At 53.8% G+C, this 25,263-nt stretch overlaps 1 protein-coding gene across 4 annotated transcripts; it reads left to right on the forward strand.

Moving 5' to 3' along the window:
• Window positions 1-10,127: 10,127 nt before the first annotated feature.
• DPP3 (dipeptidyl peptidase 3) lies at window positions 10,128-24,572 on the forward strand. 4 transcript variants are annotated; one of them, XM_043551388.1, is made up of 18 exons: window positions 10,128-10,396; window positions 11,159-11,441; window positions 11,682-11,771; window positions 12,078-12,215; window positions 14,316-14,390; window positions 14,691-14,784; window positions 15,034-15,164; window positions 15,522-15,652; window positions 15,916-15,974; window positions 16,418-16,612; window positions 20,706-20,818; window positions 21,248-21,340; window positions 21,557-21,619; window positions 21,946-22,070; window positions 22,846-22,966; window positions 23,174-23,353; window positions 23,607-23,769; window positions 24,354-24,572. In XM_043551388.1, exons 1-18 carry the CDS (start codon window positions 10,338-10,340, stop codon window positions 24,503-24,505), a joined length of 2,265 nt encoding a protein of 754 aa, XP_043407323.1. In that variant the 5' UTR covers window positions 10,128-10,337; the 3' UTR covers window positions 24,506-24,572. The 4 variants fall into 4 exon arrangements, with proteins under 4 accessions (XP_043407323.1, XP_037761336.1, XP_037761337.1 ...); XM_037905408.1 differs by lacking the exon at window positions 10,128-10,396 and adding an exon at window positions 10,416-10,476; XM_037905409.2 differs by lacking the exon at window positions 10,128-10,396 and adding an exon at window positions 10,475-10,644.
• Window positions 24,573-25,263: the final 691 nt, after the last annotated feature.

Consider the following 25,263-nt stretch of genomic DNA (forward strand, 5'->3'; position numbering starts at 1 on the left):
GCTTCTGGCCTTGAAATCTATGGAGCGGGAGATATGGAATAAGAGGTTCTTGGGGACACTGACTCCTGCTGTCACTGGTGTGACCCACGCGAACCCTGTGTGTGGCTCTCCGGCTCCTCCTAGTGGTCAGAGCCATCAAGAGGTTTGTGAGTGGCCTGTAGCCTTTAGCTCAGACACAGGAAGCTGCTTTTACCTGCAGGGATCCTGGGCTCAGTCCCTGAGATGCTTCGGGGGAGGGGGGGGGTACGTTATCCATTTATTAGGGAGCACTTCCCATTTATTCTCTGACAGCTAGAGGCTCAAACCAGCCCCGTCATGCTGGGTGCTGCGCAGACCCCGACCGAGATTGGGGCCCTATCGGGCCGGGTGCTGCGCAGACCCTGACTGAGACCGGGGCCTTGTCATGCCGGGTGCTGTGCAGACCCTGAGCAAGATCGGGGCCCCTTCGGGCCGGGTGCTGCGCAGACCCCGACCGAGATTGGGGCCCTGTTGGGCTGGGTGCTGCGCAGACCCTGAGTGAGACCGGGGCCTTGTCATGCCCGGTGTTGCGCAGACCCCGACCGAGATCGGGGCCCCGTCGGGCCGGGTGCTGCGCAGACCTTGACCGAGATTGGGGCCCCGTCGGGCCGGGTGCTGCGCAGACCCAGACTGAGATCAGGGACCCCACCATACTGCACAGACCCCAGCAGAGATAAGGGCATCCTCATGCTGGGAGCTGCCCAGACACAGGGTGAGAGGCAGTCCCAGCCCCAAAGAGCCGTGTCTGGGATTCTGATTATTGGTCATGCAAAGCAAGGCCATACCCTCGCCCCCATTATGGTCAGCCCCTCACCCATTCCACCCAGATCCCCCAGCCAGGCCTCTATTTACATTTTAAAAGCTGGATAACACAGCCCTCAGCCTCCCTGAGCAATGACCTGTGTGACCCTTTAGTGAAGTAAACTGGGGCACCGGATTTGTCCGGGAATGGGACACGGGAGCTTGCCCCTCAAGGGGGTACCGGCTTCAGTCTGGCCCCAGGGTGGGGAACTGGCTGGTTCAGGTGGGCAGGACCCTCTCCTTTGTGGGCAGCCCAATAGAGAAGCTGAGGACTGAATGGCCATCTGCCCCGGGCCCAAAGCCCGCCCCAGGGCTGTCCCTTGGGATGGGGGCAGTGCATCCCCAGGAGTAATGGGAGGGGGAAGCTGACCCGTGTCCACAAGGAAATTTGTAAGCTGTGGTGGAAGTTGGGGGTTGTGGACTGCGAGGAGAGACCTCAGTTTGAATCCTGGCTGGGGAGCAGCAGCAGCACCTCTGAGGGGTCTTTGCAACATTGCGGTGGCCATGCAGGATCCCTACCTCCCCAGGGACATGGCACAGCCCCCTCCTCTTGGGATTTGTGGCAGAGGCCCGAGGTGGGGAGGGGACAGCTGGAGTCCCCGTCCCTCTCCCACTGGAGTGGTGGTGGACTCATACACAGATTCCATATCCCAGGGTGCAGCTCCCTCCCCCGCACTGCCCTAGCGCAGAACCCCTGGCCCATTCAGGTTGTGCCTGGGTGGATTCTTGGTTCTCCAGCCCATCAGTCTCTGTGTGGGGGCCCCTATCTGGTCCCTGGGGGGTGGTACTGCGATGGTGCAACATTGCCAAGTAGGGAGCACTTCCCATCTGCTTTGCCTTTACTATCAGTCTCTTGGCTGTCTTGCCAGCTGGCTGCCTTCCCGTTGCTTTGTGGCTACCCAGGGGAAGATGACTTGTGCTCCCATTCCCATTTGGGGCTGGATCCTTTGAATTCTGCAGCAGTGTGCTGTGGCCGTTGGCTGCACTCACCAGGCCAGAACCCCCACAATACCTTTACAAAATGTGCCTTCAGGTTCCTGATCACAGATCTTACCCCAGTACCTCCAGAGAGTCTGCCTGCCAGACCCGAGTGTTACAATCCACTGTGAGCAGACGGCTCCTGTCATCATGAGTGAATGGGTCTGGCCTTTTCCCAGGGAGGGGGTTTCATGAGGCCCGTAGAGGCTCGGATGCTCTTTGCACATTCACACTGGTCCATGCATGGTCTCAGCTGGGCATTCTCTCCTTGGATCAGCTCAGGCGTGCCTCTAGCCCCACATGGGGAGCATGTGGCCATCCCAGGAGAAGAGCCATGAGAATGGTTAAAGGGCTGGAAAACAAGCCTTCTAGTGAGAGACTCCCGGAGCAGAGCTCGGTGTGTTTGGCTTAACCAAGAGAAAGTTAAGAGGTCACTTGACCCCAGGCTATAAGTACCTACATTGGGAACAGAGTCTGATGATGGGCTCTACCATCTAGCAGACCAAGGTCTAACAAAAGCCATTGGCTGGAAATTCAGCCAAATTCAGCATGACCTAAAGTGCACATTTGTACCAGTGAGGGGAATTAACCCCTGGAACAACTTCCCAGGGGCTGGAGTGGATTCTCCATCACTGGCAATTCTTAAACCCAGGTTGGATGTTTTTCTAACCGCTCTTCTCTAGTGTAAATGGTAATTAATTCAGGGCAGCCCTAGGGCCTGTGTTACATGAGGGGTCAAACTACATGATCACAGTGAAGGAGGACTTGTGGCACCTTAGAAACTAACAAATATATCCGATGAAGTGAGCTGTAGCTCACGAAAGCTTATGCTCAAATAAACTGGTTAGTCTCTAAGGTGCCACAAGTACTCCTTTTCTTTTTGCGAATACAGACTAACACGGCTGCTACTCTGAAACCCATGATCACAGTGGGCCCTTCTGGCCTTAGATTCTTTTATGTCAGCTCTTAACTCGGCTGGAATTACTGCTTAGTCCTGTTAAACAAAATCCTGCCGTGCACACCCCGCTCGCCCTCACTGGCTGGTGAGGTATAACCTCCTGGGGCGTTGCTTCTTGTCATCTGGCCCCTGGGCGTCTGAATCATTTTCCTGCCCCATCCTGTTCAAAGCTTTCTTGGACTGCCTGGAGCCTCCCATTGGAGATGTGGAGGTATTGAAGCCTGTGGATAGACTCCGTCTCCTGTCCCACAGAGCCATCAGGGGCAGGGACGCTGGAAAGTCTGCCCTGCTCAGTGTATCTGCCACCAACAGTGACCTTCCTCAGCCGGGCAGTACCTTATCCTCACCTCATCGCACTGGAGTCTCAATAGCATGCGTTGTAGTTGCTTGGGTGCGTTCAGCGGTGGCTTCTTCCCGACACTTTCTAATGGCCTGTGATCAGACGGCACCTCCGCCTTGTGCCCAAAGACAGGGCTGGTTCTAGGAGCTGGCAAGCAGGGCAGTCGCCCTGGGCACCAACTTCCAGGGGGTGCTGTACCACTGGGCCACTGGGTTTGGGGATTTTTCCCCTCCACTCTGATCTCGGGCTGGCCAGCTGTTGGGCTTTTTTTATTCTCAGCCACGCTTGCATGTGGCGGGCGGGGGGAGCAAAAACGTTTTCCACCCTGGCTGGCAAAATGGCTAGAGCCGCCCTTGTCCCAGGGTGAACTAATGGAAGCGTTTCTTTCCAACGAGCACTGCCAGTAGCTTCCTTTCTGTCTAGCGCATCTGTCAGGGGTCTGCTTGCTAATGCTCTGGGCTGCTGGCTGTGCAGCAGTACTGCTCCTAGTCTCCTTCTGAGGCAATGCCCTGCAACTCTTGCTGCTATGCAGAGTTTTAGGACTTTATTTTTGGTACCTTACTTAGGATTTTCTTTACTCTTTCAAAGCCTTTTCTTGTGTCTCCAACCTTCCCTGTGCTGCATCAGTGTGGGAGTGCATCACAGCCTCACTGGCTTCTGAGAGGTGTGCACAGAATCTGGAAAGACAGCAGGCCCATCCCTATAAATCGCTGGATTCCCTTCACATCCTTCGCTCTGGGCTGTCCTTAATGGCTCTCAGCTTCTTAGGGTCCAGCTGGAGTTCCTCAGAAGGCAACAGATGTCTGATGTAGTAGGGGACTTCAATGCTCTTCAGCTTGTTGGCATCCAGCCTAACTTTCTGCTCCCAACACCTGTGTGAGGGTTGTTGCAGCTTTGTATCACGGTCTGGATTGTCTCCTCTTTGACATCTCCTTCTCCTCCAAGAAGAATGCCAACAGTACCAGTCTTGATGCGCGAGAGCCCCTCTAATGCTTGGTTCATAGAGACAGATTCTTACCAGAAGGGCCCATTAGATCACTTAGTCTGACATCCTGGATAGCACAGGCCAGACAATGTCACCACATTCTGAGCCCAGTCACTTGGGTTTGTCTCAAGCATCTTCCAGCTAGCAGCCAGTCTGGATTTGAAGACATCAAGGAAAGGAGAAGCCACCACTTGCATTGAGGGTTTGTTCCAATGGTGAATCATCCTCATGGTTAAAAATGGGCGTCTTATTTCTCAGTGGAATATGGCCGGCTTCAGCTTCCAGCTCTTGGTTCTTGTTCTGCCTTTCTCCGCTAGCCTAAAGAGCCCTTTAGTAACAAGTATTGTCTCCCTGTGACACTGTCATCAAGCCACCTCTCTACATTCTCTTTGAGAAGCTCAGCGGATGGAGTTCTTTAAGTCACATTCTAAGATTCTTTCTCCAGCCCCTGGATCATTTTTGTGGCTCTTCTCTGCACCTTCTCCAATTGTTCAACACCCTTTTTAAATTGTGGCCCCTCCTCCTGAGCTGAACGCACCATTCCAGCACTGGTCTCCCTAGTGCGGTATGCAAAGGTAAAATCCCCTCCCTGCTCCTACTCACTATGCCCCAGTCTGCACAGTTAAGGGTTGCACTGGCCCTTTTTGCCACAGCATGGCACTGGGAGCTCATGTTGAATTGCTTGTACACTGAGACCCCTAAATCCTTCCAGAGTCACTGCTCTCCAGGATAGAGTCCCCATTCTGTAGGCATGGCCTGTAGCCCTTGTTCCTGGACTTGATCAAGTTTGCGGATGACACACAAATTGGGGGAGAGGTAAGTAACGAAGAAGACAAGTCACTGATTCCGAGTGATCTGGATTGCTGGGTAAACTGGGCGTAAGCAAACAAATTGTGTTTTAGTACAGCTAAATGTCAATGTATATCGGGTTACCATATTTGAGCATTCAAAAAAGAGGACACTCCATGGCGGGTGGTATTTGCTCACACCCCCCGGCCCCGCTCCAACTCCACCCCTTCCCCGCCCCCATTCCAACCCCTTCCCCAAAGTCCCCGCCCCAACTCCGCCCCCTCCCTGCCCCGTTGGACCCCTTCCCCAAATCCCTGCGCCAGCCCCGCCTCCTCCCCTGAGCGCGCTGCGTTTCCCCTCCTCCCCACTCCCTCCCAGCTACGCGAAACAGCTGTTTCGCGGTGCAAGTGCTGGGAGCTAGGGGGGAAAAGTGGGCACTCTCTTGAGTGATCAACATTCACTTTCTTTCTCGAATGATCAACATTCACTCTCTTTCTTGAATGATCAACTCTTCTTTGGGGAAAAATAATAATGGCAAAATCCCGGATGTTTTTAGATTTTTAAAAATTCCTCCCAGATGGCAATTTAAGAACCAAAAAGCTGGACATGTCCGGGAGAATACGGACGTATGGTAACCCTATGTATACATCTGGGAACAAAAAACGTGGGCCAAGCTTAAAGGATGGGGTTCTCTATCCTGGCAAGCAGTGACTCTGCAAAAGATGTGGGGGTCGTGGTGGGTAATCAACCTCACATGAGCTACCAGTGTGAAGCTGTGGTCAAAATAGCTAATTCAATCTTGGGATGCATAAACAGGGGAATTTTGAGTAGGAGTAAAGAGGTGGTTTTACCTCTGTATTGGACACTGGTGAGATCGCTGCTGGAATCCTGTATCCAGTTCTGGTGCCCACAATTCAAGAAGGATGTTGATAAATAGGAGAGGGTTCAGAGAAGAATCACAAGAATGGTTTAAGGATTAGAAAACGTGCCTTAGAGTGAGAGACTCCAGGAGCTGAATCTGTTTAGCTTAACAAAGCGAAGGTCAAAGGGTGACTTGATCTCAGTCACCTACATGTAGAATAAATATTTAATAATGGGCTCTTCAATCTAGCAGGGAAAGGTATAACATGAGCCAATGGCTGGAAGTTGAAGCTAGACTAATTCAGACTGGAAATCAGCCATACATATTTAATGGTGAGAGTAATTAGCCATTAGGACAATTTATTAAGTGCTGTGGTGGATTCTCCATCACTGACAATTTTAAAATCAAGACTGGATGTTTTTCTAAAAGATCTGCTCTTCTTAAAGAACTTCCAGTTTTTGTTCACATTTTTTCCATTTACATTTTTCCTCCCAATCAATTTCACATATAATTTTCCTCAACTTTGGGAAATTAGCCCTTCTGAAGAATCAAGTCTATGTTACTGATTGGGACTGTTTTCTGTTTGCCCATTTTGAATGTAATCGGGTCATGATCTCTGGTCCCTAAGCAACCAGCAACTTCCAGGCCAGTGACTCATTCATCTTTATCTGTGTAAGGTGGAACACCTCCGGGGCTGATGCCAGTGGCATTCAGATCCTGCAGTGCCTGCCAAAAGGTGGCAGGATGGCTCATTTAGCTCAACACAGCAGAACCCATTTGTGACATCCCACGCAGTGTTGTTTGCAGTGTTGGTGTAGCTGTGTTGGGCCCAGGATATTAGAGAGACAAGGTGGGTGAGGTCATATCTTTTATTGGAACCACTTCTGTTGGTGAGAGAGACAAGTGTTGAGATACACAAATGTAGCTTGAAAGCTTGTCTCTTTTACCTACAGAAGGTGGTCTCTGCATTTTGGTTGTCTCACAAGCTGCACATGAGGGTCTGTTTCTATTTTCAGCTTGTCCTCTTGGTGTCCGTCTCCATGAGATATGTCTTTCCTAATTGCCGAAAGCCCATGCTGTCACATAGGTGTGGCAGGTGGGCCAAGTAATTCACCACCTGTGCTGTCTCGCTCATATGACCAATGAAACTGTTGCATGCAAGTTAGCTGTAGAGCAAGGGTGGTGATTGGTTGAGTTACCTCTGATCTCACAATGGTCTAGAACTCTTGGCCTGGCGTGGATAAATGCCTTACTGTAGCTGTACACAACACAGGTGTAATTTGTAAAGTCAAAATGGCTGAGAAAGTAAAGAATGGACAGTAACAAACGGCGAAACCCAGTGATGATCGAACCTGGTGATATTCTGAACCAAAAGAGCTCACAGCCATGCTTGTAGCTGCTTCCATCACTTCACACTGACTCCACAGACAGTCTAGGCCTCTGAGTGACACTCGGACAGGTGACAATTGTGGGATCTTATTATATAGATATTCTGATATAGTGCTGGATAGGGCTCACAGTGGCTGTTCTCCCTCCTCTCTCACGTTGAAGGTGTTCTCGTGTTGTGTTATTATCAGATCCATGGCTTGTCCTGCCCAGCTGCTCAGCAGCGGGTGGTGCTTCTGTATATCAACTACTTTGAGCTCCAAGCAATGTCTCTTTTCTCGTGGGTTTCTTATCAAGCATCTGCATTTGCTCACTAGCCTCAGAATGAATATCACCAGCACTTAGTCACATTCCTCCAGTCTAATATTGGTGCTCATCATTGTTGCTGGGATTACATTGCAGCTGGCTCTGCAGTCCATCTGGAGTCCAATCGGTTGTCGATCCAATAGCATAGTTGCAAATATGGCAGTTTAATGGTGGGCAGCTTTCTCCTGCAGTGCATGGACATTGAGTAAGTGTCTCTGGATCTGCTAAAGAGATCTCCTCTTTCCCACTGGAAGTTGCTACATCCTCAGTCACTCCATGTACTGGCATTGAGACATAAAGTGGTTCTATATTCCACAACCCTTGCACCATTGTCCATAGGCTGGGCATTTTCCTTTCTGCCTTTCATACCACTCACTGGACCATGATGCCTGCATTCTTGGCTGGTATGTCTCTGTCCTGCTTCCTGGGTTCCTTTATCTTGAGCCTGTGTACTTGGTCTGCACTAGTGACTGTCACTGTTTTGCTCCTTCCCCAGACAGTTTAGTTGCCCTTGCTGTTCGGAGGCATTTCTCTAGGGTTAGATCTGTTTCTTTCCACAATCTTTCCAGCAAGCTGGAATCATGTGTCCCACAAATGATCCTGTCTCTAATTAGGGAATCTTTAATGTCTCCAGCGTTACATATGGATGCCTGTCTTTTCAGCTCTATAACATAATTATCTTTTTCCCCTTCTGCTTCTTGATTCCAGGTTAAAAAAGTTCTCTCTCTATAATCACTTTCTCTTCCAGGGTTGCTGTATTCAGTCCTGGCTCCCAGCCCCTCCTCCTCTAACCACTAGATTCCACTCCCTTCACCTGAGTTCTGTCCCTGGCTCTGGGAGGAGAATGGGGTATAGTTAAGGCTACATTTTAGTCATGGATATTTTTAGTAAAAGTCATGGACAGATCACGGGCAGTAAACAAGAATTCATGGCCCATGACCTGTCCATGACTTGTACTATATACCCCTGAGTAAATGTTGGGTGCTCTGATGGGGAGAGGGGGAGCTGTTCAGGAGTGTGCAGGTGTTCTGCGGGTGGACAGCGGCGTGCAGCCCAGGACCCCCGCTGCTATCGGTGGGGGTGAGTGCACAGTGTCCCGAGACTGCCCTAGCAGCGGCTGGTGTGGCTGGCCCGAGGGCTGCCCAAGCTGCTTGGGTGGCCCCCAGGCCAGCCACACCAGCCGCTGCAGAAGTCACAGAGGTCCCAGAAAGTCACAGAATCCATGACCTCTGTGACAGACTCACAGCCCTAGATATAGTGTGTTGGGGGTGGGCAGGGGCTGGTACTTAGGACTCCTGGGTTCTATTCCTGGATCTGGAAGAGGAGGAGGAGGGAGGAGTTAAAGGGGATGTTAATTAGATTAATTATGATATTTGCATAGAGGTTCCCTGCGGCCCTGAAAGTCAGGGTGGAACACTGGCTAGAACACTAGACTGCAACTTAAGAAACTTGAGTTCTGGTCCTTGCTCTGTCATAGACCCATCCTCTTCACGTCTTTGGTCCGTGCCTCAGTTTCTCCATCTGTAATATGGGGATAATGATACTGACCACCTTTGTACAGTGCTTTGAGATCCACTGATTGAAAGTGCTTTATAAGAGTTATGGATTATTTTATAACTCAAACTTATATTATATATAAAGGGGATATGATATAGTGGATGATACCCCAAGGAGTAGAAGCTAAGCTATATCTTGGTATTGGTAGCAGCATTATGCTGAAAACGGATTTGTGGGGAGGAAAAGGCCTGGTTGATACTGCTCTTGGTATGGGCACTGATGGAGCACGTGAACAAAACAGTGGCAGACGTGCCTGCAGGAGTTTGTGTTGCATTTGATGAGTACACTAGACCAACTTCATATAGTCTCCAGAGCACCAATTCCTCGGAGCTCCATCACTGGGGATGGAAGACCAGAAATGGAGCTAAGAGCCACTTTCCTTTGCTTTGGGCTTGGGCTGGGCCAGTTCAGGAGTCGCAGGGGCTCCTGTTATCCAAAGTTGTCACTGACATTGGCCAATGTGACCCTGCAGCCAGATGCACAATCCCTATGGAGCCCTTTCCAGGACCCAAAGATGTGATGGGATTACACTGGATCCTGGATTCGGATATCAAGCAATACAAACTAGAAAGAAGATGAAACTAAGGAACCAGTGAAGACACCAAGAGGTGTGGCTTGGATGACTCCCCAAACAGAGGTACTTTTGGTGGCAGTGGCATCTCTCCTTTGCCGTGACACATAGAAACAACTTGACAGCGGTGAGCCTGCAGGTGTGCTGAGCCCAGACAGCCTCTCATGCTGACCACAGCTGTCTCACTGGTTCCTTGTGCTCCCCCATCTCTCTACCCCTGTTGTCTCCTGGCTTGTACTTTGACTGTAGGCACTCTGGAGCAGGGTCTGTGCTTTCTGCATTTGTACAATGCCTCGCACAATGGGGTCCTCTCTGGGAATCCTGCTCCTAGGCGCTGCGGTAATACACATAATAAATAATCACAATCCTGCAAAATTGCCAGCGGACACAGGCCGGCTAGAGAATCTCTCTGCATGGTTTGGTTGCGAGTTTTCTGGAAAATCGCAAAAAAACCAACCAAACAAAAAAAAAAAACCCAGGTTGCCCCCCCCCGGGCCCCGACCCGGCCTCCAGGAGCAGGGCAGCCTGTGACCCTCTGGGAAAGTAAAGCCGGATCCAATCCGGTTTGTCAGGGAACGGGAGCCGGGGCCTTGCCCCGCTCGGGGCACCAGCCCCGATCCGGCCCCAGGGCAGGTGGACTGGCAGGCTCGGGGGTGGGCCATGGGATTTGGGACCTTCCCCTCCCGTTACTGACATGACAACGGCCCCTGAGGCGCCAGAGCACGGGCCGGCCCTTTGGGGTAACGCGTGTGGCAGCGGAGGAGCTCGGAAGGCGAAGGCCTGCCCATGCCGAAGCACGATTGGCTGCAAAGAGCGTCCGTCTCCCTGGCAGAGGGCACGGATTGGTGGGTGGGCGAGGGCCGAGGTTATGAATGGAAAGGCGCTGGGGGAGGGGCCGCAAGCAGGAAGTGGGCAGTGGCGGCAGGTGGGGGCTCTGGGCGCGTGCTGTAGCTCGAGTTGGGTGCAGGGCGGGTCTCGTGCAGCCTGCCGGGGGGAGGGGGAATCCTCAGAGCAGTGGGGGTTCTGGGGGTGGTGAAGACCCCCCCGCGGTGCAGGGGGCAGAGGCCTTGCACGGACTGGGGAGGCACCAGGTGTGAGTTGGGGGGCTGGGCACAGGGAGAGTGGGAGCGGATGCACTGGGGGGGGGGTGCAGGCACTTGTGGGTGCAGATGTTGCTGCAATACAAGGGTGCAATGAGGGCAGTGTCGCGGGGGGGAGTGATGCTGAGATGCAGCCTCCTCTAGGGTGAGGCGTGGGGGCAGTTTATACAGGATCCCTTACCTAGCCTCCTCTGGGGTGCTGCATCCTGGAGTGGATGTGTCTTTGTACAGTCGTGCTAGGGAGGGCAATTGTGTGGTTGTGTAGGTCAGTCAGATAGGCCATTGCATGAGTGGGTGGTTGTGTCCCTGGTTGTGCTTATGCCACTTTGGCTCAGCTGTGGGGCAATAGCCCTGCCTGTCCTCGTGGACATTCTGCTGTAGCTGTTGTGTGGGGGGTGGACAATAACCAGCCTAGGGATGAATATGGAAGTGGGAGGGGAGTGGGGTCTCGTGGTTAGAACAGGGGCTGTGGGTTGGGACTGAGGGGCACCCATGCTCTCCCCACAGGCTGGCCAGCAAGATGGTTGACTCACAGTACGTGCTGCCCAACGATGTGGGGCTGGCGCTCCTGGACTGCAGCGAGGCCTTCCGGCTGCTGCTGCGGAGCGAGCGGCTCTACGCCCACTATCTGTCACGTGCCTGCTGGTACGGGGGGCTGGTTGTGCTGCTCCAGACCTCACCTGAGGCACCAGCCATCTATGTGCTGCTCTCTCGGCTCTTCCGTGCCCAGGACCCTGACCAGCTGGGGGAATTGGCGCGCTCCGCTGGCCTCACTGACCTGGAGTACCAGGTACCACCATACCCAGATACCTGGGCTCTGTCTCCAGCTCTAGAAGGGGAGTGGGGTCTAGTGGGTTAGAGCACTGGGGAGGGGCTGGGAGGCTGGTCTCCTGGGTTTCTTTGGCTCTGGGAGAGGATTGGGTGTTAGTAGGTTAGAGTGGGGGGAAGGGAGGGTGGGAGCCAGGACTCCTGGGTTCTCCCTGGCACTGGAGTGCCTGCCTGGACCCTGATCATTCCTCTCTCCCCGTAGGCGTTCCTGGTTTACGCCGCTGGCGTCTTTTCCAACATGGGGAACTACAAATCTTTTGGGGACACCAAGTTTGTGCCCAACTTGCCCAAGGTGAGTCTGTAGTCGCAGGGGGCGGAGGGAGGGGCCACATGCCAGGGTCACGGGGATGGAATGTGTTTTGGAGTCTCCATGGGGAGGCACTGCTCCCTAGACACAGCATCATCCTCTTGCCAAGAGCTCTGTGCCAGCCGTCTTCCCCAGCCAATCATCACTTTCCTTCCCTCTCATTGGCTATGGAGCAGGTCCCTGACTAAGTTAAATGTTCCATGGAGGGGAGGCTGTTTGGCCCTCCCTCACCCCATGGCTCCAGCCCGCTTATCCCCCTCTCCGTCACAGCTCAGTCCCTTTCTCCCCTAGGACAAGCTCCGGCAGCTGATCTGGCAGAGCCAAGCATTCCAGGAGCGGCCAGAGGAGATGGAGTCGCTGTGGGATAGGTGTGGGGAGCTGATGTTCTCGCTGGACCCGCACCAGAGACAGCTGGGGCTCAGAGAGAAGGTAATGCCTCACACATACACACATGATGATTCCGGCCTGGGGAGGGGTGGGGGTTGGGAGCAACCAGAATGGATTGATTTAAATTAGTGATTAAACCACCGATTTGAATTATGATTTAAATCAGTCAGCAGGAAACCTTGATTTAAATCATCTGTTGTCATCTTGTTTTGCCTTTGTACTTTTTAGTTTTTTTCCTAACGAAAGGTTTATTCTCATTGGTTGGTATAAACCAGTCAAACAGGTTGATTTATAGATTCATGAATTCTAAGGCTACGAGGAACCACTGCAGTCATCTAGTCTGATCTCCTGTATAACACAGCCATACGACTGCCCTGAATTAATTCCTGGTTGAACTAGAACAGTGGTTTTCAAACTTTTTTTCTGGGGACCCAGTTGAAGAAAACTGTTGATGCCCGCGACCCAGTGGAGCTGGGGATGCGGGGTTTGGGGTGCAGGAAGGGGTTCCAGGTTTGGGGTCGGGCTCAGGGCTGGGGGAGGGGATTGGGGCATGGACTTACCTCCGGCAGCTCCTGGTCAGCGGCACAGCCAGGGTGCAGAGGCAGGCTTCCCGCCTGTCCTGGCCCCGCGGACGGCGCTCTGCCTGAAGAGGCCAGCAACAGGTCCAGCTCCTAGGCGGAGGCCCTCAAGCAGCTCTGCGCAGCTCTTGCCTCCAGGCACCGCCCCACCCCTCCTCCCCAGCTCCCATTGGCTGGGAACCGGCCAGTGGGAGTGCGGAGCTGGTGCTTGGGGTGGGGGCAGCACGTGGAGCCCCGTGGCCCCCCTGCCTAGAAGCTGGACCCGCTGCTGGCCGCTTCCGGGGCGCAGAGGGGTGTCGGAACAGGTAGGCACTAGCCTGCCTTAGCTGGGCAGCACTGCCGACGGGACTTGTAATGTCCTGGTCAGCGGCGCTGACCAGAGCGACCCAGGGCCTTCTATGCTGCGACCTGACCTGAACTTTGAAAAACGCTGAACTAGAGCACTAAATTAAAGCGGAAGCTTTTGTGCAGAACAGAAACTGAAAGAACTGTGGTTTGAGATCATGCAGATAGCAAGGTTTGCTCAATGTCAAACTAATGGAGGGCCCAGGTCTCACTCTGCTCAACCCTCAGGACACGCAGGCCATTGTGACATGTATAAAGCTTGATTCGTCCTCAGCCATTAAAGATGGTTTAGCCCCGATTGCTCATATAATTACACAAGCCGTGCACTTCCCCCCCTTCAAGATTTGAGGGCTCATCCATGCAGCATATTATATTATTGTGTATTTCTTTCAGTGTTTCTAATGGTTTGCAGTAAGGTTTGGCCTTGCCAGAGCCTGTCAGGAGTTCAAACTGAATTTAAAACACATTGAAGAACAGTTAGCCAAAGAATCAAAAAGTTAATAGCACTTTTTTTTTAAAAGTACATGGTTTGAGCATTGGCCTGCTAAACCCAGGGTTGTGAGTTCAATCCTTGAGGGGGCCATTTAGGGATTGGGGCAAAAATTGGGGATTGGTCCTACTTTGAGCAGGGGGTTGGACTAGATGACCTCCTGAGGTCCCTTCCAACCCTGATATTCTATGATTCTATGAACCAGTGGGGCCGCTGGACAATCGGGTGTGTGTGTGTGTCTCAGTGGGCGTGGCTGGCGGCGGGAGGGGTGTGTGTCAGTGGGTGTGGCTGGCGGCGGGCGGATGTGTCAGTGGGCGTGGCTGGCGGCGGGGATCTGTGTGTGTTTGTGTCTCAGTGGGCGTGGCTGGCAGCGGGTGTGTGTGTGTGTCTCGGGCGTGGCTGGCGGCGGGTGTGTGTCTGTCTCAGTGGGTGTGGCTGGCGGCGGGTGTGTGTGTCTCAGTGGGTGTGGCTGGTGGCAGGGGGGTGTGTCTCAGTGGGTGTGGCTGGTGGCGGGGGGGTGTGTGTTGTGTCTCGGTGTGGCTGGCGGCGGGGGTGTGTGTCAGTGGGCGTGGCTGGTGGCAGGGGGTGTGTCTCAGTGGGCGTGGCAGGGAGGTCGGGGGGGGTCAGTGGGTGTGGCTGGCGGTGGGGAGGGGCTGTGTGAGCAGTCTCGGTTGGTGGCGGGAAGAGGAGGTTAGCAGTCTCTCTCTAACACCCTGCCCTCCCCCTCAGGGCACCACGACCTATTTCTCCGGGAACTGCTGTTTGGAGGATGCCCAGCTAGCCCAGAAATTCCTCGACTCGCAGGTACCTGCTGGCGTGCTGACATAGGACATCTCCCCGGGTCCCCCCAGACAGCCCCACACAGGGCAGCCCCAAGCCTGACCACCTCCGTGGGGTGTGTCTGCTGCATCTGCATTGCTACGGCTCTTGTGCCCATAGGGCAGGGCCAGCATCAGGCCTCCTGCGGTCTGCGCCCTCCAGGTTTCCCATCCCCCACTCTGATCCCAGTGTCTCTGCATAGGATTGTAGGGGGCCCACTGAAGGGGGGGGTCAGATGGGGTAAATCTCCCACCCCCTCCAGCACCATCTCCTCATCTCTTTCAGAACATCAGTGCCTACAACACGCGGCTCTTCAAGGAGAAGGACAAGGCAGGGCAGACATGCTATGAGGTGCGGCTGGCATCAGTGCTGGGCACTGGTAAGACTCCCCCTTCTCTGCCCCCTCACTGCTTGGATCCCCCTAGTCTGTGCTCCCCACACTGCCCACCTCCCTGAGCTCCTCTGACCTGTGCTCCCCATGCTACCTGGATCTCTCCCCAATCCCTCAACCCGTACTCCCCCATGCCACCCCCCTCACCTGCTGCCTGGATCCCACCCCCATGCTTAGCTCCCTGCCTGCGCTCCCCACTCTCTTCCCCCACATTGAATTATCTCTCTCTCTCCCCAGATGCACCCGTCGACCATGAGCTGGCCCCCAAGCTGCGTTGCTTTGAGTTTGAGGGCTGCACGTTCCGCGTGACCCGCGGGGACTACGCACCCCTGCTGGAGAAAGTGGTGGAGAACCTACAGCGCACCAAGGCATGTGTGTCCGTGCTGCCCCTGCTCTGCGTGTGCACTGAGTTGTGGGGGCCGGGGGGGTCTCTCCCAGTGGCTTTTGTAGGTTTTAAACCCTAACTCTGCCACCAAAGGGAAACCTTATTTTTATATCCAGAGAGAGAAGATAGTCTTAGGGCCAAAGGACTGAGAGCCTGGACTCCTGGGTTCTGTTCCCAGTTCTGGGAGGAGGGGCTGGGAGCCAGGACCCCTGGGTTCTCACTTTCTGGAGTTGAGATGGTGATGGGGGAGGAGGAATTTATTGCGGGGTGGGGAGAGGAATGGCTGAAGCCAGATGAATAGTCGTTGATGAGCTAGGTGTCTGCCCCTCTTCTCTCCCAGGCTCATGCTGCCAACACAAACCAGGAGCGCATGCTGGAGCATTACATCCGTAGCTTCACGCAGGGCTCCATTGCGGCCCACAAGGAAGGTTCCCGCAGCTGGATCCGTGACAAGGGGCCTATTGTCGAAAGGTGGGAGCTGGGAACCGTGACTTCTGGGTTCTGTCCCCAGCTGTGGGAGGGAAGTGGAGTTCAGTGGGTTTGAGCAGAGAGGGCTGGCACCCAGGGGTTTTGAGAGAAGTCAGGTGCTAGCTGGGGGAGGCGGGGGGGCGGCTGGGAGAGGAAAGGAGAGGGGTTTGTTGATAGGGACATTCGCCTCCTGGGATCAGCGAACCAGGGGCTTGTCTCTTGTCCAGGGCAGGACAGGCCATTTAATGTGCTCTCTCCCTCCACAGTTACATCGGCTTTATTGAAAGCTATCGAGACCCCTACGGCTCCCGGGGGGAGTTTGAAGGTAAAACATGCTGGTTCCCTCAAAGGAACCCTGGGGAACCGGGAGGGGTTGGAGTAGCGGGAGGGAGGGGATGGGTTGGCTGTGGACGGGTGTGTGTGTGTTTTTTTCTGGGTGTGCTTTTGTACTGTAATTGTGTTCGGGTGTGGCTGACTGCTGAGGGGAGTTGGTTGTGTAGTCGTGTAGTGTCGTTGGGGGTGTGTGGTTGTGTGCCCCTTGCAACTGTGTACTGTAGGTGTGTTTTGGAGATGGTGGTCATATATTGTAATTGCTGTGGGGGAGTTGTAGGGGAGGAGTGTAGTTTTGTGTGACTGTTGGGGTGTTTTGTGGGGGTTGCGTTCTGCAGTGGGGGGGGGTTGTGGTGGTGTTGGGCAGAGGGTGGCTGGCTAGCTGGGGCAGGGCAGTACTAGCCAGCCCCGTCCACAGCACCCGCTCTCTCCCCCCAGGATTTGTGGCCATCGTGAACAAGGCCATGAGCGCCAAGTTTGCGCGGCTGGTGGAGTCAGCTGAGCAGCTGCTGCTGGAGCTGCCCTGGCCCCGTGCCTTCGAGAAGGACACCTTCCTCACGCCGGACTTCACCTCGCTGGACGTGCTGACATTCGCAGGCAGTGGGATCCCGGCTGGCATCAACATCCCCAACTGTGAGCACTACCCACAATCCTCTGTGCCTGCACCCCTGTCCACAGTGCTCTGCACCTCCCCGGGGGCTACCCAGAATCCTCTGTCTGCATCCCTTCTCAGAATCCTGTGTGCCTCCCAGGAGCTATCCACAATCCTCTTCCACCCTGGCACTATCCAGAATCCCCTGCATCTGCATCCCAGCCATTGGCACGGGAGACCAGACCCCATGTAAGGCCCACTGGTCTGTCCCCTTGACCTGCTCTCCCCTCCTGATGAGTGCTGGCCTCAATGCCCTAGCAAGGCCCTATGGGGTGCTGTGCTGCAGGGAGGATTCAGTAGGGGGTGCTTTCCCCTTGCAATCAGTGCTGATCCCAATGCCGCACTAGCAAGCACTGTGCTTCAGCGAGCAGAGTGGAGGGTACCATAGGCACTCTTGTTACACTCCCAGTCTGGGAGCAGTTTTAAAACTGGAGTTTTATTAAGCTTTGTATCAAAACCCGAACACACCCACACACGTTGCACAAGCCCCATTTCTGCTCGGTGCTTTCAGAGCACAGATGACGCTACTGCTACAACCAGAGCTTCCCCTTTGGACCCCCTCGGCAGTCCTTCAATCCTTAAAGAGACACGCACAGGCAAATCTAACCCTGACGTTCCCTTTGGAGTACTACGCTCCCCTCAGTTCATGTAATGTCTTCCCGAGCAAAATCTAATCCAGTCCATCCGTTTGAGTTATGAGCAATAGTCCCAGCACATCACTGTCGTTGTCATTTGAGCCTCTCATCTGTCACGAGTTCTGGGACTGACGGTGGGACCTTCTGCAGCTCTCTCCCATTTATTTCAAATTCAGCAGAAAGTTTCTGTGGCAACTTTAGTTCCACTGTCCAACAGAATAGTCAGTTCTGAACACCCTCAATTAGGGTGACCAGATGTCCCGATTTCAGGGACAGTCCTGGTATTTGGGGCTTTGTTTTATATATATGACTGTTACGCCCCACCCCGTCCCAATTTTTCACACTTGCTGGCTGGTCATCCTACCTTCAGTCCCCAAAGATGTTCATATCTTATGGAATAACAGTTCCTATGTGCTCAGTGGCGTCACAAGTAACTCCCAAGTCACTGGGTATATGGCAAGCTACTTAGAAAAACGTACTAAATGAACAGAATTACAAACTATCCAGAGCCATAAACTGCTGTAGATCAACATCCACAGTGTAATTCAGTATCCCTTACATCAGCCTTGGATAGAATGCCGGATACGGTGCAGGAATAGACACTGAGTATGGCATGTGACAAATGTGAGGACACCCTCCTGGTGCATTCACCGGTCCAATAGTTGGATTTAGACATTGATAAGTAGGTGCCCTAACTGTTCCTATGTCAGCATCTGCAGGGCTCTTCTCTTCCTTGTCAGCCGACCTTGTGTGTCCGTGATTTGTCTTCTGGGGCACTGCTGGTTTCAGGTTCCGTGGTCACATTTTGATAATCCCGTCTTTCAACAGCTGTTGCAAATGTCCCATCAATGTGATCAGCAGTTTCCAAACGAACAAAGTCAACAGCATCCTCATTTCCCAGCTGGGGAAGAAATATCTGTGGATTCAGAGTCTCTGTGCCATGGGCAGCATCGGATACCATCAGCAATGTAGTTCATCTTCACTCTCGCTTTCAGAGTCCCTGGAGTCCAAATTCCTGTCCTCATTTTGATTTCCTTTGGTGCTAGTTTGCCTTGTCCTGTGTGTCTTCTGTAGTGGTGTTACATCCAAGGGGAAGTCATAGGGAAGTAGAAGATAGGGTTCTTCACTGCAAACACCTCCTTTCCTGTCTTCTGCTTGTGCTTCATAGACCAGACCAGGGGTAGTCAATAGGCGGATCACGGGCCCAATCCAGATCGCCAGATGCTTTTGAACAGACCCCAACATCTTTTTATTTACTTGTTGTTGTTATCATCATCGTTGGGTTTTATTATTTTCCCTGGAGTCTGGACTTGACTATACCTTGACCAAGAAATTTGGACCTTGACCAAAATATAATTGATTACTCCTGGACTAGACTGTCCCCTTCCCTGTGAAGTACTACATGATTTTTTATCTTCCCATTACAATCTTAATTTGTCTGGTTCCCCCTCTCTGTGGGAGACTCTGGACAAGTACTGGTGCAGCTGGCAGGAGGGCAGCACCATGCACTTTCTAATCACAGTGATTCCCTTTGTGAGTAGCAGATTTTTGAGAACATGTTGATGCTGGTTTCTAAGCTTCTTTCATCTGCTGGTTCCATTTCTCAACATAATCTTTACGGTTCCCAGGTGCAGACTGAGAGTTTATAGGTCAACCAAATGCAATGTCAGTGGGCAAATGTGCTGAACTTCCATATAATAAACAGAAGGGTGAGAACCGTGTTGCTCATTTCATGTACAGTTATAGGCAAAAATCACTTTATTAAGGGAAGCCTTCCAATTTGACTTTTGTTCTTCCGGCAAGGTTTTCAACCTATCCAGCAGAGCCTGATTCAGGCTTTCCATGTGCCCTTGCCCCATGGATGGTTTGTAGTTGTGCAAGGTGTTTCAGTTTTACTGTAGTCCAGTGACCTTTGGAATAAATGATTTTCAAACTCTGCCTCTTGGATCCTTTTGGGGAAAGGAAAAAGATTTTAAAACAAAGTCACCGAAGATCTCGTCTGCCACGGTGTTTCCTGACTCGGTGGTGGAAGGGTACGCTTGGACATGCCTAGTGAAGTGATTCCTTACGACTAAGATGTATTCATACCCTCCTTTGCTTCTGTCTAGATGCAAGACTTCTCTTGATACAAGCCCAAATGGTTCTGTTGTAACTGTGAGTTAATGGCGCTCTGGTAGGCGGGTGAGGGTTCTTTTGCTTGTCAAGTGGACAGACTCTAGTGACAATGTCTGATGTCTCTCTTCGTCTGTGGCCAATAAAACTGATCTCTTGCAAGACTGGTTACTTGCTCTGCTCTTCCAAGTCCCATCTCTGTGTGTGATTCTTGATGTACCTGCTTTTGGATTTTTCAGGTAATACCAGGTAGCTTGGTTTCCAGTAAAGCCTTCTCTGTAGCACCGCATCATATCTTCAGTTAGAATCAGCTTCTTGTGAGGCAGACGGTACTTTCTGTCTCAGATCAAGGGCTGGGACTAGCAAATCCTGAAACGTCCTCTTGTGCTGCTCTTGAGAGCTGCAGGGGAAGTTCAGTTGCATCTTTTTCGTGGTAATAAGATCTTAATATACCCTCAGTTTTGGCAGGCTCTGATTAGTTTTCCCCTCCAAGTAACTCCTGAAGCTCAGTCCCGGGCAAACTGCCTTGATCACAGCTTCCATGGTCTCTGCCTCAGCGTACCCCTTTGGAATTCCACGTTCAGTTTGAGAAGCCAGACTGTTCAGGCTTAACCTGTCCTCTTGGTTGGCATTCCCAGTCTGTCCTGTTGTTTTAAAATCTTTCCTTAGAACTGGTTCTATTTTCTGGGCTGGCAGTGGCAGATTTTCCACAGCGGTTTGGCTTGTTAATTTCTTTCATGCTTTCCTGAAACTGTATTTCAAGCCATTTAAATTTTTCAGCACTCTGGGTCTGAACTGTCTCCTCTTCAGTTGTTTCCGTTTGCTCCCCGTTTGCTGCAGCAATGAATGCTCTTATCTTGTAATGCCAACAATGTAGACAGTCCCTGATCGTCCAATTCTTCCTGCAATGGTTAAGCATTTGATTAAAGCAAGTCGACATTTTGCTGCAGTTTCACTGCGACTTGTCCCAGAAATGCCCAGAGAGTCGCAGACCATCCTTTGGCTAGTATAAAAGTTCTCTCATCTCCATGTGACGGTCCTCTAATGCTCTCCCAGCCAAAGAGTTTGTAAATAAGGAAATCTTCCCTGGCAGCTTTCCCTGGAACAGTTTAAAGCAGCTTCTAGGGAGGTTCATCTCCTGGAGAGGTCAGATCACTGCAGTTCAGCCTCTCTGGGCTGGGAGTGTAACTCTCCCCTCTCCTAGTCACTGCTGACCCCAGTGCCCTAGTGCAGTGCTAGGGGGCGCTGTGCTGCAGGGAGAAGGTTTGGGGCCACAGTGTGGGGCAGGTGGGGCTGAGCCAAGTGTCTGCTTCCCCCATCTCTCCAGATGACGACATCCGCCAGACCGAAGGTTTCAAGAATGTGTCCCTGGGCAACGTGCTGTCAGTGGCCTATGCCACCCAGAAGGACAAACTGACCTTCCTCGCTGAGGAGGACAAGGTGTGTGGGAGCCCAGAGCTGTAGGTCAGGGTTGAGGGGCATCGGTAGAGCTGTAGGGATTGGGGGAAGGCTAGGGCTGGGATAGCAGCAGTTGTGGGTTGGGACTGAGGGGCACTGGGAGAGTTGGTCGGGAGCCCGTGGCTGGGATAGCAGGGGGCCAGTGGGTCAGGATTGAGGGGCACTGGCAGAGCTGTGGGGGATCAGGGGACCCCAGGGCTGGGATAGCAGTGGGTCAGGATTGAGGGGCACTGGCAGAGCTGAGGGGGATCAGGGGACCCCAGGGCTGGGATAGCAGTGGGTCAGGATTGAGGGGCACTGGCAGAGCTGTGGGAGTTTGGGAGAAGGCCAAGGCTGGGATAGCATGGACTCTGTGTTGGGAGGAAGGGGCACCGCACACCATGGCTGGCTGAGGCTGTGGGTCTCTTGCAGGACCTGTACATTAAGTGGAAGGGGCCATCATTTGAGGTGCAGGTTGGGCTGCACGAGCTGCTGGGGCATGGCAGTGGGAAGCTCTTTGTGCAGGTAAGCACCCGCCTTGGCAGGGGATGGGGGGAGGGGGAAGGATCCCTATATAAACAGCCCCTGCGCTCCACCCCAGAGGAGGCTGCCTCTTCGCTCCAGGCGAGGGATCCCTGTACACAGTGTTGGGGATGATGCTTCTCCCCACGGGCTAGCACGGCTGGTGCAGCGCGGCAGTGCTGGCTGAGGGTGGATGCTAACGTCTCCCCCATTCCACAGGAGGAGAAGGGCACCTGTAACTTCGACAGGGAGGCTGTGATCAACCCGGAGACGGGGGAACTGGTAAGGGGGCTGAGAGGGGAAGTGGTGGCGATAGGGGAGGGTGGGGAGAGAAATGATCTTAATGGGGGAAGGGAAGTGGCAGGGCCAGCTTACACTGAACATCTGTGATCACCTTGGGGTGCCCCCCACCTGCCAGCCCTGCACCCCAACCCCTATAATGTCCCCATGCGTGTCTTCCCCAGACCCCTCCTCCCCACATTACGTATCGGATCCCATTGGGTATCAGTCCCAGCCCCCTAGCCCTGACCCCCACATTGCCTTTGGGGTTCCCTCAGGTGCCAGCCTTGCCCCCTAACTTTGTCTTCTCTCACCCCCCTCCCCCCCAGATCCAGAGCTGGTACCGGGGCGGCGAGACATGGGACAGCAAGTTCTCCACCATCGCGTCGAGCTACGAGGAGTGTCGGGCTGAGTGCGTGGGGCTCTACCTCTGCCTCAACAAGGACGTGCTCCGGTGAGGGGCCTGGGTGGGGGGACAAGGCCTATCGCCAGGGGCTGGGGACAGCAGGTGGATGGGGAGGGTCACCTGAGTGGTGGGGGTGGCTGTCATAGGGGGGATTCATATTACTTGGGTACGGAGGGGGTGGTGAGTAGGGAGGTGGGGGCTGTCACTGGGGACTGAGAGAGTGGGGGTAGGCTGGGGGATGGCAGGGTCTGGGGCTCAGGATAATGCTGCAGTCCTGCAGATACCATGGGGGGCGTGTCCTTGCACTTGTTGCTGCCCCCCACTGTCAGCAAGTCCCCCTCTGAGCTGTAGCTCACGAAAGCTTATGCTCAAATAAATTTGTTAGTCTCTAAGGTGCCACAAGTCCTCCTTTTCTTTCTCCAACGGTTGCAGCTGTCTGGAGATGCTTGCTTTCACGCCTTACTCATTCACACCTCATTCATTCAACAGGGCAAAAGGAGTCCGGGGGGAAATCTTATTCTACTCCTAGCAAAAAGACATTTTTCTTCTACTTTAACTATCCTTAGGGGCTATAACATTAGACCAAGACTTAATACAAAGTTTTCTGTATAGGGATCTGCTACAAAGTTCCAATATCAAAGGACTTGATACAAAGTTGTATGAAAATAGCTTAATACAAGGTTATATGGAGAGGCATAATACAAAGGCATATGAGAGTTATGTGAAGATACTTAATACAGAGATTTATCTAGAAGTGTGGGGGGGGGGGAGTTTGGGGGTTCCCCAGTGGGCCTCCCTCAGTCCCTCCTCCTGCCCCCCACAGGATTTTTGAGCTGGAAGGCGAGGATGCGGAAGATGTGATCTACATCAACTGGCTGAACATGGTGCGGGCTGGGCTGCTAGGGCTGGAGTTCTACACCCCTGAGACTGGCACCTGGCGCCAGGTGAGTTGGGGGTGGGGGGGGCATTGGCCCTTTAAAAGGAGGCAGGACAGCCTTTGACTCTTCCTCTGGGGGCGGTGTGGCAGGGCTCGGGGGAGACAGGGTTCTATCTGAGCCCTGGGCGGGAGTGGGATCTAGTGGATTAGAGTGGAGGGGGGCTGGGAGCCAGGACTCCTGGGCTCATCACGGCACCTTGCTGCTCTCCCCCAGGCTCACATGCAGGCGCGCTTTGTGATCTTGCGGGTGCTGCTGGAGGCGGGCGAGGGGCTGGTGTCGCTGCAACACACCACGGGCGCTGACGGCAAACCTGATGCACTCATCACTCTCAACCGTAACAAGATCCTGCCTGTGGGGAAGCCGGCCATCGAGCGGTTCCTGCGCAGGCTGCAGGTGAGGGGCAGGGCAGGGCTGCAGGGCGCAAGCTGGGGGCTCAGTAGGGGGCTCTCTCCTCTCACAGTCAGTGCTGGCCCCAATAGGGGTGCTGTGCTACTCGACAGTGGGGTTCAATGAGGCAGTGCTATTGCTGTGAGGGGGATCATGGTAGGGGTGGTGGGACCGTGGCTGTGTTGTGGGTGTACGGGGGGGTGCCGCTGGGGGGGGGGGGGGCGGGGCTGGCTGGGTCTCAGCCCCCTTTGTGTTGCAGGTGCTGAAGTCGACAGCGGATGTGGCGGGGGGCCGGGCGCTCTATGAGGGTTTCTCAGCCGTGACAGACGAGGGGCCTGAGAGATTCCTGAGCCTGCGGGACACCGTGCTGCTACGCAAGGAGGCACGCAAGATGTTTGTGCAGGCCAACACCCGCCTGGAAGGTATGGAATCCCCCGCCCCCGGCACTGCCCAGGCTTCTATCCACCTCCCTATGGGGTAACACTGCCTGGAGGGTATGGAGTCCCCCCAGTGCCCCGTGCACCCTGCTCTGGGGTGACACTCCCATGGTGGGTACAGTTCTGCCCCACAACTCCCACCCCAGCTGCCCCCCTCGGGTAACTAGATCCCTGGGCTGCAGGCCAGGCTGAGCCCTGGTTTACCCCAGTCCTGTGCCAGCTGGGAGTTCAGACCCGTGGGGCCTTGGTGCCAGGTGCAGGTGGAGAGGGCGCCAAGAAGGCGTGGTGGGCTAAGATTGGAGCCAGTGAGGGGTGACCGACGTGGAGTGACAAGGTAGGGGCAGGTGGAAGGGTACAGGAGCTGGAGTGGGTGCAATACAGAGGGCTGTGATGGAGCAGGGTGTGGGGGAAACACCGGGACCTCGTCTTACCGCCCTTTCCCTCAGGAGGCAAGGACATGAGACATGACCTGTGTGTGTGAGAGAGAGAGAGAGAGAGAGGGTGAAGGTTAGGTGGGGGGCTGTGATGAGGGCAATGCCATGACCCTGTCTCCCCCCCCTTCTTCCCAGGCGAGGATGTGACCCTGGTGCAGTATGAGGGTACCGCGGCCGGATTGATCCGCTCCTTCTCTGAGCGATTCCCTGAGGATGCTGAGCTCTTGGAGCGCCATCTGCTGGAGCTGTCGGACGGCAACGCCCACTTCTGGGCAAGCCAGGGCTGAGAACCGGGAGACCCAACCCCTCCGCACACTGCACCGGAAACTCAATACACTCAGCTTTTGTACCTGCCTCTCATCTCTTTCTGCTGCGTCTGATGTGTCAAACAAGAGTTGGGGAGCTTGTCCCAAATGAGCATTAATGGGGCTCCTCACCACAGCCTCAGCAAAATGGCACATGGCTTAATGGGCCTTAGTGTCTGACTCCCTCCCCACAACTTTTCTACCAGGAGTCCTGGCTCCCACTCCCCTCCACCCACACAAGCCACCAAAACAACTTCCTTCCCAGAGTTGGGCATAGAACCCAAGAGTCCTGGCTCCCAGTTCCCCCTGCCCTAACCACTAGACCCCTCCCCTCCCAGAGAACCCTGAGAAGTTTCAGTACATCCAAATTCAAGGTAGTATGTCTGGGAGCCAACCATGCAGGTTCAGGAAGGGACTCAGAGAAGGACATAGCTGGCATCACAGGTAATTGCCTCAATATGAGCTTCCAATGCAGCCCTGCGCCCAAAAGGGCTAACGTGATCGCGAGTAGCAGGGAATGGTCTTGCCTGTGCCCCCAGTGTCAGTGTAACTGCTGCTCGAATGCTGTGTCCAGCTCCGATATACACACTTCCAGTAGGGTGTGGAAGGTTCAAAGGAGGGCCACAAAAATGAGCCAGGGTTGCACCACAAGCCTCATGAGGGGATGCATGATGAGCTCAGTCTATTCAGCTGATCAAAGCGAAGGGCGAGAGCTGACTTGATCGCTCTGTGTAGGTACT

The sequence above is a fragment of the Chelonia mydas genome, chromosome 7 (assembly GCF_015237465.2).
Source record: "Chelonia mydas isolate rCheMyd1 chromosome 7, rCheMyd1.pri.v2, whole genome shotgun sequence".
Classification (NCBI taxonomy): domain Eukaryota; kingdom Metazoa; phylum Chordata; order Testudines; family Cheloniidae; genus Chelonia; species Chelonia mydas.